This window comes from Plectropomus leopardus, chromosome 12 (genome assembly GCF_026936395.1).
Source record: "Plectropomus leopardus strain MGB_pleo_1.0 chromosome 12, ASM2693639v1, whole genome shotgun sequence".
NCBI classification, from domain to species: Eukaryota; Metazoa; Chordata; class Actinopteri; order Perciformes; family Serranidae; genus Plectropomus; species Plectropomus leopardus.
The window spans coordinates 33,361,151-33,380,426 of record NC_142187.1 but is presented as its reverse complement, the minus strand read 5'-3'; the positions used below and the strand labels follow the sequence as shown (position 1 = coordinate 33,380,426).

Below are 19,276 nucleotides of genomic sequence, written 5' to 3'. Positions count from 1 at the left end.
TTTTGAATTCAGGTCAACTGCCCATCTGTAGAATTTGATAACCAAGCAGCATTGTCGACAGTGCTGTGAGACAAACACACAAACAGAGCAGAGGAGCGCAGATCTCCGACATGGCAGCTGGCAGCGCGGATCTCTGACAACACGGATCGCAAAGCTGCTGGCAATGTGGATCTCCGACACAGCGGCTGGCGGCGCGGATCTAACATAGCGCGGCTCCTGACAAAGCGGCATGCAGCGCGAATCTCCGATAGCGCAGATCTCCGACACAGCGACTGGCGGCGCGGATCTCTGACAGTGCAAATCTCCAACAGCTGCTGGCAGCCACGATCTCCGACAATGCGAATCTCCAATTCAGTGGCTGGCAGCGCGGATCTTCAATAGTGCGGATCTCCGACACAGCAGCTTGCAGCGCGGATCTCTGACAGCGCATATCTCTGACACTGCGGCTGGCAACGTGGATCTCTGACACAGCGGCTGACAGTGCGGATCTCTGGCAGCACGGATCTCCAACACAGCGGCAAGCAGCATGGATCTCCAACAGCGTGAATTTCCAACACATTAGCTGGCAACGTGGATCTCAGATACAGCGGCTGGCAGCACTGATCTCCGGCAGCGCGGATCTCCAAGACAGCAGCCGGCATTTACTGAGTGTTGTTAAAAGAAAAGGTGATTTCACACGGTGGTAAACTTATCGCTGTCACAACTTTTTTGGAACGTGTCACAGCCGTTAAATAAAAAAAGGATGTGTATTTACAAAAAAAATAATGAATCTGGTCTTTGTACTCTATCCAACTAAAAATCGGTCAGAAAGGATTTGCAAATCATTGCATTCTGTTTTTATTCATATTTTACACAATGTCGACACAACATCCAAACTTTTCATTACTGGAATGGTATCAATCAAATACAAATACAACAGCATAACGCACAATGTGCTCCTCCTTACTGTCCGGCCTCCAGGGAGTTGATGGCCTGGAGTTCTGCAGAAAACCGCTCGCCCAGGTCTCTGTTGGCCTGCAGGAAACCGCCGAGCCTCTTCAGCTGCTCCGTGTCCTGCAGAAGAGACACTCAGTCATGTGACATCTTTTTTTATATATATGTTATTTATTGTGTTAGTGCACATTTTGTTCTTCGCACCTGTGTCTTTGTATCATCATCAGCAGCATGCAGTAACTCCTGCAGCGTCTCACGCAGCAGCTCAGCCTCCCATTGGCTGATTAAGTCAGCGCTGCTCTCCCATTGGCTGACAGAATCACACTCTAATCCATCCGAGACTGGAGAATCCAAGCGGTCCAAACCAGAGACACATATTGACAAATCAACGGTCAGCATCTGGACAAACAAAATACTCATGAACACAAAACAACACGGACGCAGCTGGGACCTTTAAGCACGTGACATCAGCGGCGGCGGCGACGCAGACAAACACGCTCACCTCCTCGATCTGTCGTCCAACTGCTGCCATCTGAGGCACGTGGCTGAACTGCCGTACGAGATTTTTCACAGCGGTGTGGTAGTGCTGGACCCATTCATCCTTCACACGAAACTCACAGGAATGCATCAACTCGTTCCTGAAACGGATCACCTGAAACAACACACACACGAAACTGAACCACACTTTATTTTATTCTCTTCTTCTTACCGCCGTGCAGCTGTGAGCCACCACTCACCAGTCAAAATGCACTTTCTTTTTTATTAAAACTGTGTTCACATCAAGCAAGTTTGCGACATTTGTTTCCTCCTTTTTTTCCTTGTTTGGATTAAAAAAAATTGAAAATTGATAAAGATGTTTTGGAACCATAGTTAATCTATTGATGTATTTTATTTCACTCATTTTTTAATAAAGTTGTCGATTTATTTTTACTTACTTATTTTTAAATATTTTAATTTGTTGTCCTTTATTGCTTTGTGTAATCATACTTTCCTTCTTTGTATGTGTGTGTGCTCTCTTTTTTTTTGTTTTTATGGTTTGTTAATAGACAATTGTTGAGAATAATAAAGACATAATTGGCTTTTTAAAATTAAATAAGGAAACATATTCCTAAAAACAACATTTTGCTCCTCTTACGGAACAAGTGCAAAGTGGGGAAATTAAAGAAGAAGGGTAGGAGCAAACAGCTCCTCCACCAAAATACATAAATCAATAAAAAACTAGAATAACCACCTTTGCATAGCCCTTGTTGCACGCCTCCAAACACCGATAAAGTTTCACCGACAGTTTACCTCCCAGCCTGTGAAAAGATTGGACGCTTCACAAAGAAGATCTCTACCATCAGCACAGTTTCAAGGCCGACACTAAAGATTGGCGTCACCGATGCAGCATCTGATGACGTTGACTAACGGTCAGAAAAGTGTTTTGCGTGACATTATGACGTCACAGTGGACACGTGACCTCTCGGATTTAAGATGTCCACACTTTATGATTATACTGTGTTTGACATTCATGTGAGATTTTAGCATTTGAATTCTTAAGTTATGGCTGAAAACATGTTTTTGGACGTCACAGTGACCTTTTACCACCAAATTATCACCAATTCAAGACTAAGTCGACATTTGTGTCAAATTTTTTTTTTAAAATCCCTAAAGGTGTTCTTGAGATATTGCGCACAGTGACCTTCGACCTATGACCATTAAATTTTAAACAGTTCATCCTCGAGTCCAAGTGGACGTTTGTGTAAAATTTGAAGAAATTCCCTCACAGTGTACCAGAGTTATCTCGTTCACGAACAAATGGACAACCCGAAAAAAATAACGCACTCAGCCGCAGCTCTCTCTGGCGTACAAAGAGATTTAGTCTTGAACCTACGAACTTCTCTGCATCTCGACCCTGGTCTGTAAGGTTTTGACTTTAACGACTTGACAACGACTAAACAAACATAAGATAAATTGCCCATTTTAAATAACATGCTGGTTTACCTCTCTAACAAATTTGGGATCGACGGAGCGGAAACGGTCGCAGTAGTTGATTAGGTTGAGCAGAGCAGAGGCGTCACACTGATCTGCACTCCTCACTTTCCCCTGACCTCGTGGCATGTAGGCCTGCAGAACGACAGAGACAGAGACAGAGACAGAGACAGAGACAGAGACAGAGACAGAGAGAGAGCGCTTCATCAGACTCACACTGTCAGTCTGATAACTTACGATCCAAACGCTCACGAGGGTTTTACCGGCATAAAAATTATCCACAGAAGTCTCTTCCTCTCCAGGAGAAACAGACCAGGTCATTAAAACATTATATACGAACATTATACAGAATCTCTTTACAGGAACAACTGTCTTGGACATTTAAGAAAAAAAAGCAAAAAGCAACTGTCCATTGATTTTTTTTTCTAGTTATTTAATTACTATTTATATTTTTAAATTTTTTATTTTATTAATTTATTGCTATATTTCTATTTATTTATTTTAATTATCATTGTGTGTGTGTGTGTGTGTGTGTGTGTGTGTGTGTGTGTGTGTGTGTGTGTGTGTACCTTGGCCAGTTCCCAGTGGTCTGTCCTCCAGTTGGGAGGGACACAGTTGTCCCAGTTCACTGTGGCATCTGGGTTTCTGTGGTGTCTCAGGATCACTGTCTGCCATTCTGAACACACCCGGCATGATGAGGAGAGCTGCACACACACACACACACACACACACACACACACACACACACACACACACACACACAGTTATTTATACACTTTATACAGCAAGGTCCCGCAGAATAAGTGGGACAAAATACAGTCATTGATCATTTGGTTACCACAGTAAACTCATTATAAGGGACTGTTCTTTAATCAGTCTTAGGTGGGGGGTGGCTGAAGTTGACTTCTTTATTTTAATTTTACCCTCCCCAAAGCTACAAACATTTTTCTTGAGCCTCCCTGAGTGACTTGAACTATATGCATGACACCAGAATGAGTTACTAGATTTTAATAATTGAGCCACCGATGTTTAAAAGTCAAAAGACGTTTTTTTTCCTGCATGCTGGTTAGTTTGTGCATCTGCTTATTTTTGGCAATTTTTAAAAAAAAAGTCATTTTAAAAAAGGGAATTAATTAATTGTGACTATTTTAAACTCAGATTTGGTTACAATTTTGGTAGTTTTTATATTTTTTGGAAGGCACGTTTTCTTTAATAATCACCAAAAAAATGTTAAAAGTTTCTAAAGTAAAAAAAAATCAGCAAAACGTTTTGAAGAAAATAAAGCCAAGAATTTTTTAAGAAGAAAAAAAACCTCAAAAAGTATAAAATAAATAAATAAAATCGCCCACAAAAAATCACAGGTAAAAAAAACCTCCCAAAACAAAACATGCTCTGCAAATGCACGTTTTCTACAAATAAATAAATGAATAAATACAAAACAATAATTACACCACCCCCTTCCCCTAATAGTGATAAAAAGCCCCTGATCTAATAATCTGTCCATACTTGTTCTTGACTGAATGTAAACAGTTTAATTCTGCCAATTTAAGCAAAAGTAAACACTATTTTTCCAACTCTAGTCGATACATTTTAATGATAGCTAATATAAGTGTTCTGTTTATACTTAGTACTCAACTAAAAACTACTCTTATGATATTTTTAACATCACAAGTCCTACGTTATTAAAAGTTTTTAGGGTAAATAAGGTGCCAGAGTGCATTAAAAAGCATCAAAACAGAGCTTGTTTATCATAAAGGAGGATCAGCCCACACCAGCCCTCCCCTCTCATGAATAACCAACAGTCCCTAACTGATTATCTCTGTGGAAGCCGCACAAACACACAGCAGCAGACTTACGACCACATTAAAATGCCACAGAAAGCAGAGTTAAATGCTGATCAGAGTTTCTAATCCGACCTTGTTTCCTCTGGGTTTGCACGCTGAAGTCTCGCAGGGTTTCCTCAGGAGGGTGTTTTGGTTGAGCAGGTCTGCATGGAAAGCTCTCATGCTGTGGCTGATGAAGGGGTGCAGGCCATCCTTCAGGATCAGCAGACACCGGCCAGCCTTCAGCCAGTTTTTGTACTCCCTGTCGTTCAGACGGACCACCAGCTCCTCTAGGACCATGTTTATGGAGGCCTCACTTCCCGATCAAAACTCCCAGCGCCAACAGGTTTGGCTCCACCTTCCCGGTGCTGACCGCCAACAGGCCGCAGGATGGCGCTGTCTGCTCAGGAAAGGATGACTGTGCGGGGGCGGTGTGGGGCTCCGGGAGCGGAGCTGCAGCACCTCCTTCAGGATCACCGTGCAGGACGGTTTCTACAAGACTGTCAGGAAACTGCAGGAGCTGTTGGTGCATTTTGTCTGAAAAGAAGAAGAAAACACACTTTATAAACGCTGTTGTTCTGTATGCAACATACACACAAACACACACACACACGGTCTTTGCTCGGGGGCCACTTTTGCAAAATTACAGGATGTGAGGGGGCCAGTTGCAGCAGCATGATCTGACACTTGTAGGATTTAAGGACATTTCTATGATTCTATCATTTATTTTAGGATTTGTGGACATTTCTAGGATTTAGGAAATTTCTAGGATTTTAGGACATTTGGGTCATAGGACCTCTGTGGGGGGGTGTCAGGGATCCTCTACTGGCACTTCTTTTGATGAAAAAACTCTTTTTAATGCTGTTTTATGGACTCTGGCACCTTATTTGTGCTAAAAACACAAAAACAATTCCCAGTATGAATCACTTTATTTTTTCTTGTGAATTAGGAAATTGTTGGGGGGCCACCAGGCAACTCATCAGGGGCCAGATTTGGCCCCCGGGCTGTAAATTGAGTATCTTTGAAATAGAGGAATGTCAGAGGGAGGGGGCTGCACTTAGACACGTGCACTGAGCAGTCCGGGCTTTGGTGCCTTGCTCAAGCGCACCTCGGCACTGTGAGTGTGCAGGTCATATGTAAAATCCCGCCTCCCCTTCATACCAAACAGGTGACAGAAAATTGAAATTGAAAACTGCTCTCAGTGAAAAAACAAAAATGTCAGCTTAACATGAAGAAAATCAGGATCATAATACAAAAGACATTAAAATAAAATCATTCTGAACGCCGGCGTTTTACTTTTCAGCAGAACTTTTTTTCAGTGCCAGTATTTGTTTCAGAGCCAGTAAAACTTTTTCCAATTCAAGCGTTTCAATGCCAGTGTTTCCTTTTTTTAGTTCAGGTTTTGTTTTCAATGCCAGAAATTTAATGTCACCTTCCTGGCTCCAAAATACGGCCGCAAACATTAAAGGCTGGCTGATGAACGCCGCAGCTGATGCCTCGTGACTGAAAAAAAAAGAAGTCTACAGCTTGATTTAGCGTTGCAGGAGAGGATATTAAGAATTAAATGATCCGCATGTAAAAGACGATGCATGCTCAGCTGCTTTCATTTGGATCTTTTTGTTTTTCTCAAACTGTCCTTCATGAGTCCGGTAATGTTGGAAGAGTGTAAAGCTGAATCAGTGAAGTACTCTTAAGGGATTTCTGTCGGCCTGGGAGTCGAATGTAAAACAAGCTGGAGACAAACTCTCCTTGTAGTTCTGTTTTTGGTCTCAACCAACTCCTGAGGGAAATATCTGTCGGATAAATGCTCCACTTTGTTCCGTTAGTTGCTAAGTTTGTCTGTCTGCTGTTGGTGCTGAGCAGGTACAGTGGGATTATAAAAGCTTTAGAGTCACACGATGATGATACGAGCGCTGCACAGAAAACCACAAAGAAACCACTGAGGGGATTTAAAAAGCAGCAGGTAGCAGTTAACAGTTAAATCAAAGAACAAAACTAGCAGCTGTAAACATCCGCAAACTGAAAAAAAAGACATTCGGGAGCTTTTGACCACCGAGCAGAGGACGAGATCATATGACTAAATGACCGTTATTGCCGTGTTTAGGCCATTGTTATTGTTTTTAACGACGTGATGGCGTGAGGTCGTTGTATACTGTTGCTTTGTCGTGATTTTGACACTACAAGCCAACTTTTGCTGCAGTATGATACGCCAACCCGTTCTCACTCCGAACTCGTCACACAGAGCCGCTCTGTCAGTGCGTTCAGCGTATGAGCGCCGAAAGCCATCATCTGCGTCCAACCAGCATGTGGCTGGATGGCGTCAGGTGAGAACGCGGTCATGAATAACAGGTAGCGTAGTTATTGTAGGCTGGCGAATAGTAAGCACTGGGCGGGTCCACATATAATGAGTACAGCAGGAAGGACAGCGTCAGGTAATAACGCCGCCGGTAACCACGTGATATAAGGAGCATGAGTACGCTTATAAGTCAGGCAGGGAGGTGGATGGATCCCACAAGCAATCGACTTTTGTGCAGGATTTGGAGTTCGATTCCCGTGTGGATGCGTCATGTCACCATGACGTCATCCCGCCACGTGCATTTGTTGACATCATGATAACGTTTTCCCGGAGCGTAAACAGCCGACGCAAAAGGGTCCCTAAAAGGTCACAGGTAGACGGAGCGCCATCATGTGACGAGCTGCGATGAGAACGTGTTTATTTTGCTGTGATGGTTGAAGTTCAGCTGTATCACGACTGTAAAGTGAAACTGTAACTATATTACTCATTAATAGTGTGCTGTGCTTTCTTTAAAATATACACCAAGTGGATCTGAGAGCTTTGTTATTTTGTTGAAAAACAAATGCTGCACGAAATTAAAATGTGATACGAGGTGTGTGAAAATAATTTTAGTTTGTTTACTTTATTTGTAAGAAATAAAATTAAAAAACCCTCAGGAACTGTTATAATGCTGACATTTTTCTTGTTTTGCATTTCAGAGCTATTAAAGCGTTGAGCATTAACACTGGATTGATTTTAATAACTTTAAAGTGGTTGAAGTGAGCATTGTGCAGCTTTCTTATTCAGGTAAATATGAGTATGGGATCGGGACTAGTTATCAGCAGATACTCTATATCAAATGACTCAGATCGGGCCAATAAAAACTTGTTTCTGTTCAAACTGAATGCAATTCAAAGTGCTTTACAGCTTGATTGAGAAAACAAAAACAACATATGAAATAAGCAAAAATGTCTTAAAATCTTAGAAATTTAGATTAGTAACCAAAAAAAGACATAAACTAGTAAGACACTATATAAAAGTCAGACTAAAAAGAACTCAAAGTATAAATATTAAACATCTGCTTTCAGCCAATATGCCATAAAAAGCTCATCATTCTTGATATTTAGTTTTTTTAGAGGCCTGGAGTCTACGCAGGTCTGATCCTCTACACTTTTGTCTACTGTGAGACTGTATCTGACTCTGAAACCGCTGGAGTTGGTGCATCATGGCACCCCGAGGCGGCCCCTTATGAGAGGTGGCATCACCAAGCTGCTGCCTCTGCTGTGAAGAGGAACGCTGGAAAAACCCACAAGAGTCGGGCCAGCAGCTGCATGCACTAACGCCCCTGAGGCTGCCGCTGGAGGCGTTCATCAGGGAGGAGCTGCAGGTTTCTGACAGACTCCATGTATCAACAGAGACTCCCGGCTCGCAGGAGGACGGAGGCGAGACTAACCTGCTGTTTAAAGCCAGAGACACACATGCTGCAAGACTTCAACTCAATGACGGAAACCCAGAAAAACACAGGGGAGCAAAATTAGAAAAAAAACACCAGCAGTACGTTAAAACAGTCACACGTCAGTCTGGTCAGTTAAACCAACACAGACTCAAATATTTAAAAACTTTTAGATGGACTGCCATTCAATTATGAAATAAATACTTTTTTTTTTAAGGTTGCGCCGACATCCAGAACGGATGAGTCATCACATTCATGTCGTTAGGAAATAAAACTGGACAAACAATAAAAAGCTTTGGACACTGATAAAAAAACATCGAGTGTATCTGACTGTTTCTTGAATAAAAAATAAATTAAAAACAGCCATGTCTATGCTGCGAAGCAAAAACATGTTGATGGGCCAATCAAAAAAAAGCTTCAAAGAGAATCCAAAAGTTAACAAGAAATCTGTGAAAAGTTCAATTACTTGAAAATTTTCCAAAAATAAAAATAAAAACAAATAATAATAAAAAAGAAAAAATAACACCAGAAAGTTTTTTTTTTTAAAAAGGAGAGAAATGATCTGAAAAATAATTCTTAAAAATTATAGTAATTCTTTTAAATAATCTAAAATTAATAATTATAATAATAACATTTTTCATCTTTTACATCTACTAATACAGATACTCAGTATTAAGTGATCAGGGACAAAAAAACTCGATGGGGACATCCCTAAAATCGGTGTGTGGGAAGCACGTGCATCTGTAGGTGGTCGTCTGGTGGGAGGGGCTTTGGTCCGAGAGGGGAGATCTGCAGGAGGACTGCCTACTCCAGCTTTACATTTTTATATTATTTCGGCTACTTACACATTCTCCTATTTTCACACTATAAGCATCCGTCGTATATTTATTTAATGCACTTTCTTTTTCAGGATAAGGGAAGAAAAACAGGACAAACAACGGATAAAAAAATCTGCATTTGAGTATTTGTTTGCCTGTGTGTGTTCTTTGTTTGCTCTTTGATTGACTGCCTTCTGCCCAGTGCATTCTGGGATACACTCGCCCCCGTGACCCCGACTCGGAATACTGATGAAATGATACGAGAGAGGGAGATAAGTCGAGCACGTCACCGTCCCGTTTTTTTGTTTTTTTTGTGACTGTTTTTATCGTCGTGCAGGATAAAAGGCTTAGAAATGCAGCTGAGGTGAGCAGGAACAGTCACAGGATCCCCAATTAAAACATATTACGTTACAATTATGAAAATGAAAAGACGTTTGTGTTGTATCAAATAATTTCATCTTTACATGAAAATTTAATTAGTCTTTTAGGATGCACAGAGAAAAACAAATATCCCTCTATCTTTGTAATTGGATCTCTATGGATTTGACGATAGTTAAAGTAGATTAGACGCCCTGGAGTGTGTGTGTGCATGTGTGTGTGTGTGTGTGTGTGTGTGTGCATAAATGAGTCCTGCTCAGCAGTCAGTCGAGGGGACACAACAATATTAATTTGGACGTGTGTGCTCGCAGGTATGTACGGGCGTGTGCAAGCTTCTATATAAATACATATGCATTTGTGTGCACGAGTTTGTGTGTGTGTGTGTGTGTGTGTGTGTGTGTGTGTGTGTGTGTGTGTGTGTGTGTGAGAGCGTGCACAATCCCAGCAGGGTGTTTTTTTAAGCAGAGGAGATCAAAGAGACATTAGTATTCTGAAATAAATCACATGCTCAGGCCTCACTGTGTGGGTCCCCAAACACATACACAGGAGACACACTCTCTCTCTCTCTGTCTCATTCTCTCCGTCTCCTCCCTTCTCTTTCCCCCTCCATCTCTCTCTTCAAAAGACACCTCCACCACCACCGCCGCCGCCGCCACCCCTTCCCTCCACCCCTCCTCCCTCCTCTCCCCGGCCCCTAGCGGCCTTCAGAGCTATCTGCTTACTGGCTCTGAATCCTTTGTTACATCCTTTCAGTTTCTCACGTTCCAACTTGAGCCCCGTCTCCTCCCTCCGTCTGCAAATAAGCAGGAAAATGCTTTGTCAGAGAAAACTGTTGTTCATCGCCGAAGAAGTCAGAAACGCAAAGTAGGGGTTTTTGACAAGTATATCCTTAGGGAGAGACCTCTCATTCTCTCCCCCTCGCCCCATCCCCCCCCCTTTTTTCCCCCCCCTTCCCCCACCTCCATCTTTCACACCTTTCTTTCTTTCAGTCTCAACTTCCAACCTCAGCAGCAGGATGATTTTTTTTTCTGTTTTAGGCATTTGAATGTCAATTTTGAAAAAAGCCCGTTCTCATTCCCAACTCGTAAAATACAAACATGTTCTCATACAAACTCACATGGCGCTGCTCTGTCAGTGACCGTTTGCATCAAATTATGACGTTTTAGGGAACTTTCTGTGTCAGCTGTTTACACTCCGGGATGTCGTTACCGTGATGTCGACAAATGCACATGTTTGGATGAAGCAGCACGGTCCTTATGTTTACACAATAGCGCATGGCGATCAACACGGACTGTCACGATGGTTAAGATTAGGTAATAAAGTCACGGACGGTTAGGAGTAGGCAGAAGAGTGACGGCACCCGTGTGGATTGTATGTGGGTGCACGCGGTGCCACCTGGCCGTCCACCAGCGTATTTTATCAACACCAACATTTACATCTGACGCTGTCTAGCTATGTGGAAGATGGCTTTTGGCGTTTCTCTCGTACACCAAAAGCACTGACAGAGCAGAGCTATTTGACGAGTTTGGAGTGAAAACGGGCTGAAAATACCGCCACTTTGACGGTGCTTTTGGTGTAAGATCGCATGAAATGGCACTTATTGGCATCAGGTGGGAACGCTGCCGAACACAACCAGTATTATGATGCACCAGCAGACAGCCAAACGGCACCTGCTGTGTCCACACGAAACCCGGCAGGTCAGCGTCAGGTTGACACGCTGCTGGTGACGATGTAATATAAGCCGGCGGGCACGAGGGGCGGTGGATGGATGAAACAAACTCCAGATGTTGATGCCGGAGTCCGGTTTTTGTTTCCTGTCTGAATGTGATGTTCTTTTTTACACTTTACCATGTGCCTCCTTCCCCTAAACCTAAACATGTATGACTTTGTTACCTAATCCGAACCATCGGTGCCAGCATGTGCTTTTGTTGACGTCCAAACGTGTTTCTGTTGCCTAAACACAACCACGTGCAGCATCGTCCCACCACGTGCTTGTATTGACATCACGGTAATGGCATCTTGGAGCATCAGCAGCAGACACAGCGACACCTAGAGCAAAACATGTAGACACGGAAGTCCACTGCAAAGCGTCAGCATGTAACGACTTCGGCTGAGAACATTTTGGGTTCCCAAACCCAGCACGTACACTCGAGGTCGTGCTGTTCTGGCCTCGTGCCTACGACCAAACCAGCCTTGATGATATCCACTGCAACATTACTCCTCTCATGTGCTTAATTACACACATTAAAAAATCCAACACTTTCAAGGATTTTTCTAATTCCATGACTTTTCCAGGCCTAGAAAACAAGATAGTGGACAACTTTTCCAGTTTTTCCATGACCACGGGAACCCTGCTCAATGTTACAGCTCAGTCTCAAGTCGTGAAGTAAATGTTCTGCTGGCCAGCCAGACTTCGCTTTTCTCTGAAAAATGGCTTTAGCCGGCGGGAGAAAAAAAAGGGAGGAATGGAGGAAGAAAAGTGAAAGGAAAGGGAGAAAAATGTTTGACAGGGTACAGCTGGGAGAGGAAGAAGCTCATTTTTAGCCACAGAATTAGAATGAGTAGAACATAAATGCCCCCTGTGGCTCCTTGACAGTTGCAATATCCATGAGATTCAGGGTTTTCTTTGTGCTTTGTTGTCTCCGTACGTGTGTGTGTGTGTGTGTGTGTGTGTGTGTGTGTGTGTGTGTGTGCATGTAAGCACGTGTGTAGGATGGATAAGTTTAGGCCAATGTGTACATGCATGTACTTATTTATGTGCGTGCATGTATCTGTGCGTGTCTACTTGTGTGTGTGTCATTTTGATAGCCACCCACATGAATATGCAGATCAGTTTTAGAGAGCGTATGTGCTCAGCATTAAAGCCCACTCTCCACTGCTGACCCAATTTCACACTGCAGCGTATGTGCGTATGTGTGTGTGTGTGTGTGTGTGCGCACTTGCTTATCAATGCATTTCGCCAAGCTTGGAAAAATCGTGTGGTTAAGACGGAGGGGTGTGTGTAGGTGTGTGTGTGTGTGTGTGAGTTGGCCTGTGAGTGTTTGTAGTGTTTATGAAGCAGAAAAAAACACATGCGATAAGTCTCCTCCAACACAAACACATTCACAGTTGGCTGCGAACAAAAAAACATCACATTAATACGCGCTGACCAAACCACACGGCTCTACACCCTGAACCATATTCTCGCTCTCTTTTTTCTCTTTGTCTCTTTTTTTACTCGCACATTTGTGTCGCGGTGGCGCCGGCCTCACTTTAAAAGTCTTTAAAAATAATAATTTTTGCATCAAATTTTTAGCACTTTTAAAAAAATCTAAAAATTAAGGAGCTGTATGCAACATTCAGAGCATTAATTTTAGCATCAGCATTAACAAACCACTATTTGCTATGTATTACTATATAGAGGAGTAAAGACGTCCCGGGCAGAGAAATGTGCATCCTGTTGGCTAGCCAATCGACGCCGCCCTGCACTGCGCTCACTGTCGTCACTGCTGATACTGACGTCCCAAACTACAGTAACGAAGAGGCGTCTTCGTGGAGGCGTCCAAATGTTTCAACTATCAGTCAAAAAAATGTCCCATTGGACCAGAAAACATTATCCCAAAACAAACGGCCAGTGCTCCAAAGTCACTTTTTTTGTGGGTGGTTATAATGACACTTTGCAGTGCTAACCCGTGGCATTTGCCAGCGGCGCTGGTAAGTTTGTTTACAAATGGCGTTCACTGTGCTTTTCCACAAACTTTCGTGCCACCAATCGAGCGTGTTTTTTTTGTTCATTATCAACACTAATAATCATGAATTCTTGAGTTATGACCAAAAACATGTTTTGTGAGGTCATCGGGACCTTTGGCCTTTGACCATCAACCGCCAAAATATAATCAGCTCATTCTTGAGTGCAAGTGGACGTTTGTGCCAAATTTGACAAAATTCTCTCAAGTCGTTCTTGAGACGTAGCGTTCACAAGAATACGACAGAGGCAAGGTCACAGTGACCTTTCAGTTCAGTTAATTGTTGAGTCCAAGTGACGTTTGTGCTAAATTTGAAAAACTTCCCTGACTTCCTCCTGAGATATTGCGCTCACAAGAATGAAACGCACAGACAAACCAAAAACATAATGCCTGCAGTCTTTTGCAGAGTCATAAAAATCACCCATTTAAGAAATCACCAGAATCAGAACAGTTGAAATTTTAACAAAAAGCATCAGTATCATACTGAATTAGATTAGTCTGATATCACCTGTCGTTTGTGAACTGATTTCACAGACAAGAGAGTCATATCTACTTCACTCACGGCAATCAAGTAAATAAACATATTTCCAAAAGTGTCATAGTTTTAGTCAAAGCAAAATAAATTGCAAAACTTGTATCCTGGAGCCACAGCATGATGTTCAGATTCAGGAGTAATGTACTTTTAAGACGTGTGGATTCAGTGACTCGTGTTTTATATCTAATCAGTCTGAACAAACAACAATCATAAACAACTAAAAATGTTTTTTCTAAATTTAGGCGTTAATCGAGTTTCAATAACAGGCCTCCATGTTGTCGACTCAGCAGTGCCAGTCAGCAGAACCCTGCAGGACGAGCCGGCAGTGCGTCGAGCCGCCGGTAGATGGAGACGTTGAGAAGCGGGAGGCCCGGTGGCGGCGCTGAGGTAATGGCTCTCTGGTCTATTGTTCCCTGTCTCCATCCTCACCCTCCACCCTCTCCCTCTGCCTTCCAGTCTAACTCCTCCACTCCTGGACTTCAAAGGGAAGGAAGGAACTAGAAAATAAGGTGAATTAATTTGTTGCCCCCCCTTCACCATCCAGTGCCTACATGTTGCAGCGGATGTGCTTTTTAATTGCTTGTGCTAAATACATAACCTATTTTTGTATCCTTTACAAAAGCCTAAATGATGATCTGGGTAGAATCTATGCAAATGCTAGAAGACCTCATGAAACATTAACGTTAACACGTTTAAGCAAAGACACTTAAAAAACAATATCTTTCATTCGCACGTTATTATGTACAGCAGGGGTACTCAACATGCTGCAGGGGCCACCTCTGCAAAAGGACAGGAGACCAGGGGCCAATCACAGCAGCCCCATACATGTTTCTAGGATTTTAGGACATTTGTTGGATTTTAGGACCTTTTACAAGAATTTAGGGTGTTTCTCAGATTTTAGGACCTTTCTAGGATTTTATTAGGCTTCTAGGATTTGAGGATGTTAAAAGGATTTTTGGACATTTCTAGGATTTTGGCACATTTCTAAGATTTCAGGAAATTTCCTGGATATCAGGACATTTTAAGGACTTTAAGACATTTCTAGGACTTTAATATTTTAGGAAGTTTCTAGGTTGTTTAGAGTTTTGTAGGATTTTAGTATGTTTCGAGGATTTTAGGATATTTTTATGACCTTAGGGCAATTCTAGGATTTTAGAACATTGCTGGGATTTTAGGATGTTTCTAAGATTTTTGAACCTTTCTTGGATTTCAGGTATTAGATATTTTTATTTTAGGACATAAGGGACATAGCTAGAACCTCTGTCGGAGGGTGCAGGTCCACCCTCTGGCACGTCTTTTGATAAACAAGCTCTGTTTTGATGTTGTTTTTGCACCGTATGTATACTGAAAGGTTAAAAACCCAGTGTGAATTTTTTTACTGTGAAATAGAAAATTAAATTTTGCCCGTGTGCTGTAAGTTAAATATCAACGATGTTGCAGATTTGTCAAAACTTTATGCTTGGCTGCGGATGATGCATGGTTAGGTTTAAGCACAAAAACCACTTAGTTGTAATTCGGGAAAAGATCATGTTTGAACTTAAAAACCCACACTCGGGGCACAATCCCAGCAGAAAAGCTTTTTGTGACACTATCTCACCTTGAAAATCAGTGACAGGTTGCTGAAAAAACACCAAAATTTGGTGCCTAAAATGCTGCTTGAAAAACTGTAATGTCTCAGTAAAAAGCAATTGCTTTTCATGGCGCTATCTGTGCTGGAAATGCATTACTGTCAAAACAACCACCTCTTGTTGCACATTTGTTGCTGGTAAACAGCATTGGGTCGCTACAAAACACCCACCAATGGCGCCTAAGTGGATGGTGGAAACCAAATACGTGCCTTTAAAAAAGTAAATGATTTTCATGCAACTAACCCCGCTGGAAAAACAGCGATGGGTCACTATATATCATATAAAAAGATAGTGGAAATGCATATAAGCAAAGCTCCGTGAAAAGAAGTTGGACACAGTGAGGCGCGGCGCGGCCAGCCTGTGGCTTAATAAGATCTGGCACCCAGAGCTGCAAACTCTGACAGACATTCCTCGGCATCTTTAACCCTCAACCCAGAAGCCTCGGCGCAGACTGAACTCTGTGAAGTAGATCAATGGGAGGATTATCGCAGGACCAAGATGCCAGTTATAGAGCAGCTCTGTGCTGCCTCAGTGAGGGGAGAAGATTGAGAGGCTTTCCTTTGATCTTGTGCTGGCGCATCTGAGAGGGCCCGCTGCTGATGATAATGATGCTGAGGCCCGATGCAGAGAGCCAGGCTGGGGCTCGGCCCCGCGCTCGCTCCCATTCCTATAGTGGCGACATAAAAGGCCGGCCTGTGGAGGGTTGGACGGGACAAACGGATTTAGGCGGACGGATTGTGGTTTCATGTGAATTTATCCCAACAAATGTTTTTTTTCTTCCTGGAGAGGAATGTTATTGATGTAGCAGTGGTGTGTGTGCGCATGTGGGTGCCCGTGTGTGTGTGCGTGCACGTGCGAGTGCATGCATGTGCGCAGTTGTGTGTGTGTGTGTGTGCTCCAGTTGTTTCCTCCATCACATTAGATCCAGCTGAACACCTCTGTCCTCTCTCAAGGACACCCCTCCCTCCTGCATGTCTCCGTCCCTCAGTTTCCGTCTCTGTCTCCCTCCCTCTCTCTCACTCTCTCTCTCTCTCTCTCACACACACACACACACGCGCACACACAAACTTCACACACACTCACACTGTCTCCTCTCTCACTCTCTGTGACAGGCGGCGGTGCTGGAGATGGCTGCTGACATTCTGGACAGTAAAAGGCTTAAGGTGGAACGTGTGTGTGTGTGTGTGTGTGTGTGTGTGTGTGTGTGTGTGTGTGTGTGTGTGTGTGTGTGTGTGTGTGTGTGTGTCTCAGGCAGATAGACGAACCTCACAATCCTCCCTTCAGTGTATCTCTATATCTTATCTGAGCGAGTGCTGTTGTCACACACTGAATCTCCAGCAGAACACCGACGCCGGCGTCTGATTCTTGACTGCTGCCGTCGTTTCACCGACTCTTTTTTTTGACCGTTTGCCAAAGCTTGATGATTAAGATAATAGGATGTGAGGTCAATAATCTCTTAATTAGTGCTAAGTGGGAATTAGATTAGGCTTTTGTTCATTTCAGAAACAGCTCTAGTTAACCAGATTAACGCAGTGCGGATTAGGCCTGGGACGAGGACAGAGCTCAGGTCAGAGGAACAAAATGGCCAGAAAAAAATGTTTCTGCAAACCATCGATATGATACATTTACACGTTATCATGTTGTGGATACGTTGAAACTTTACGTTTTGCTGTAGTTAGCATGTGGTTAGGTATAAGAACAAAAACAACTAAGTTATGGTCAGAAGATCATGTTGTGACTTAAAGTGCCCAATTTTGGGTGCACAGTCCCCACTGGAAAGCACTGTTGTCTTTGCAAAAAACAACCGCTTTTCATGCAACTATCCCTGCTAGAAAAACAGTTACAGGTCACTACAAAAATCCTTCGTTTGGTGCCTAAAAGATGGTGGAATTGCTGCAATGTCTCGTTCCACTAACCCAGATGGAAAAACAGTGACAGCTCGCTACAAAACACACACATTTAATGCCTAAAAAGAGAGCAGAAACACAGAAATATCACGGTAAAAAAAACACTTTTCATGCCACTATCCCCACTTGATAAACAACAAGACTTTTGGTGCCTAAAAAGACATCAGAAACATAACAATATTCCTCTAAAAAATGCCTTGTGGAAAATCCAGCAATGTCTGTAATAAACAGTTGCTTTTTGTTCCAGTATGCCCGCTGGAAAAACAGCAATGGATCGCAATAAAAAAAAAAAGAATATGCAGCATTGTCTCAATAAAAACAGCCGCTTTTCATGGCAATGTCGCAGCTGGAAAAACGAGTTCCTAAAACATACCCATGTTTGGTGCCTGAAAAACTGCTGGAAATGCAGCAATGTCTCTGTAAAAACAACTACATTTGTGGCCACTAATCAGCAGGAAAAACAGTGAGATGTTGCAGCAAAACACTCACGTTTGGCGCCTTAAAAAGCAGCTGGAAACGCAGCAATGCTGTAGTAAAAAGGGTCGCTGCAAACACCTTTGTTTGGTGGCTGAAAGACGGCAGAGATGCAGCAATGACTCGCTATAAACAACAATTTTTGTTGATTATTGGTCTTGAACAGTGATCTGCAGCTTAGCAGTTCACATATGTCACTTTAACCCTCTGAAAGCTGAGCAAAGTGGTTTGATTTATTCCAAAAACATTGATAAGGCAATGAGCAACCCTAAAAACATTACCAATTTCTTTTTTTTTTAAATTACAAGAATATTAGCTGAAAATTTAAAGAAAAAGTTTGAATATATATATATATATATATATATATATATATATATATATATATATATATATATATATATATATATATATATATATATGTGTGTATATATATATATATAATTATAAATACAGTTTTCTGGCCTTTTTTTAAAAAAACCTTTTTTGATTTTTTTTTAAATAGCCCTACCCTCTTTTTTAAAAATAATTTTTAGGTAATTTTTTTGTCACCTTTTACCAATTTCTTGACTTAATGGGACGTTTCTTGCCAAGGCGGTCATTGCCTTTTTCCACCACGTTTTTAAAAGAAACCAAATAAATTTGCTCAGTTTTCAAAGAGTAAAATAACTTGTGAAAGGCATCTGAACGCAGCACAAGAAAACTGATGTCGATCCAGGTTTCGAAGGGTTAAAAATGTTGATATGATATATAGAAAAAGTAAAAAATGCAATGTATTTGTGGTTCGGGCTGATCACAGTGACGCTGATCAGAGACACATTATGTGATTGGCTGTCAGTCTGTTTGGTGAAAGCGGTCGAGGCGGCCTGTGGGCTCCTGAGCGGACGCCACAGAGCACTAATGGCTCGAGGCGAGACGATGCACAGACTCTTGTACTTCTTGAGGACAAGTTTTCATTGCTTGTGTGTGTTATGATCTCAAACTAACACCTCGCTCTCACACAGTCAGGCTCTCCTCTCTCCTCCACTGTTCTGGTTTGTCTTTATTCTCCTCTCGCTCCCGTCCCTTCGCTCCAAAAGAGCTTTTCTGTTCAGCTGACCTCCTATCCACTTCATTTGATGGGCCCCCGCTAAGAGGACTCCATCCCCTCTCTCTTTCTCCCCTTCCCTCTTCTTCCTCCCTCTTACTCCCTCGTTTCTCACCATCTTTACTCTCCCTCTCGCTCTCATCATCCTCCTCCCCGCCTTCCTTCCCTCGCTACCCCCCGTCTATTCTGTGGCCCAGCGTGGGTGGCTGAGTTTAATGAATTCTCTTTTCTCTCTGCAGCCAGCCGCTGATTTCTGATTGTGAAGAGGTGTG

The 19,276-nt window shown here is 42.5% G+C and overlaps 1 protein-coding gene across 7 annotated transcripts in view; it reads right to left on the bottom strand.

Annotated features, from left to right (window-relative positions):
• The window catches only part of LOC121951775 (uncharacterized protein CXorf38), a 58,071-nt gene that overhangs the window by 10,237 nt on the left and 28,558 nt on the right, over positions 1–19,276 (bottom strand). For 2 of the 7 annotated variants that reach the window (XR_015778224.1, XR_015778225.1), the window contains exons 2-7: positions 4,821–5,264; positions 3,474–3,608; positions 2,917–3,039; positions 1,436–1,585; positions 1,138–1,332; positions 930–1,053 (exon numbers count right to left, since the gene is read on the bottom strand). Coding sequence is in view for 3 of the 7 variants with exons in the window: in XM_088085882.1 (XP_087942008.1) it covers positions 578–644; positions 947–1,053; positions 1,138–1,332; positions 1,436–1,585; positions 2,917–3,039; positions 3,474–3,608; positions 4,821–5,027 (984 nt within the window). In the remaining 4 variants the exon portion in view is untranslated. Of the gene's footprint in view, positions 1–19; positions 645–821; positions 1,054–1,137; positions 1,333–1,435; positions 1,586–2,916; positions 3,040–3,473; positions 3,609–4,820; positions 5,265–19,276 lie in introns of those variants that run through there. The other 5 variants (XR_015778222.1, XR_015778223.1, XM_088085882.1 and 2 more) reach the window with 4 other exon arrangements.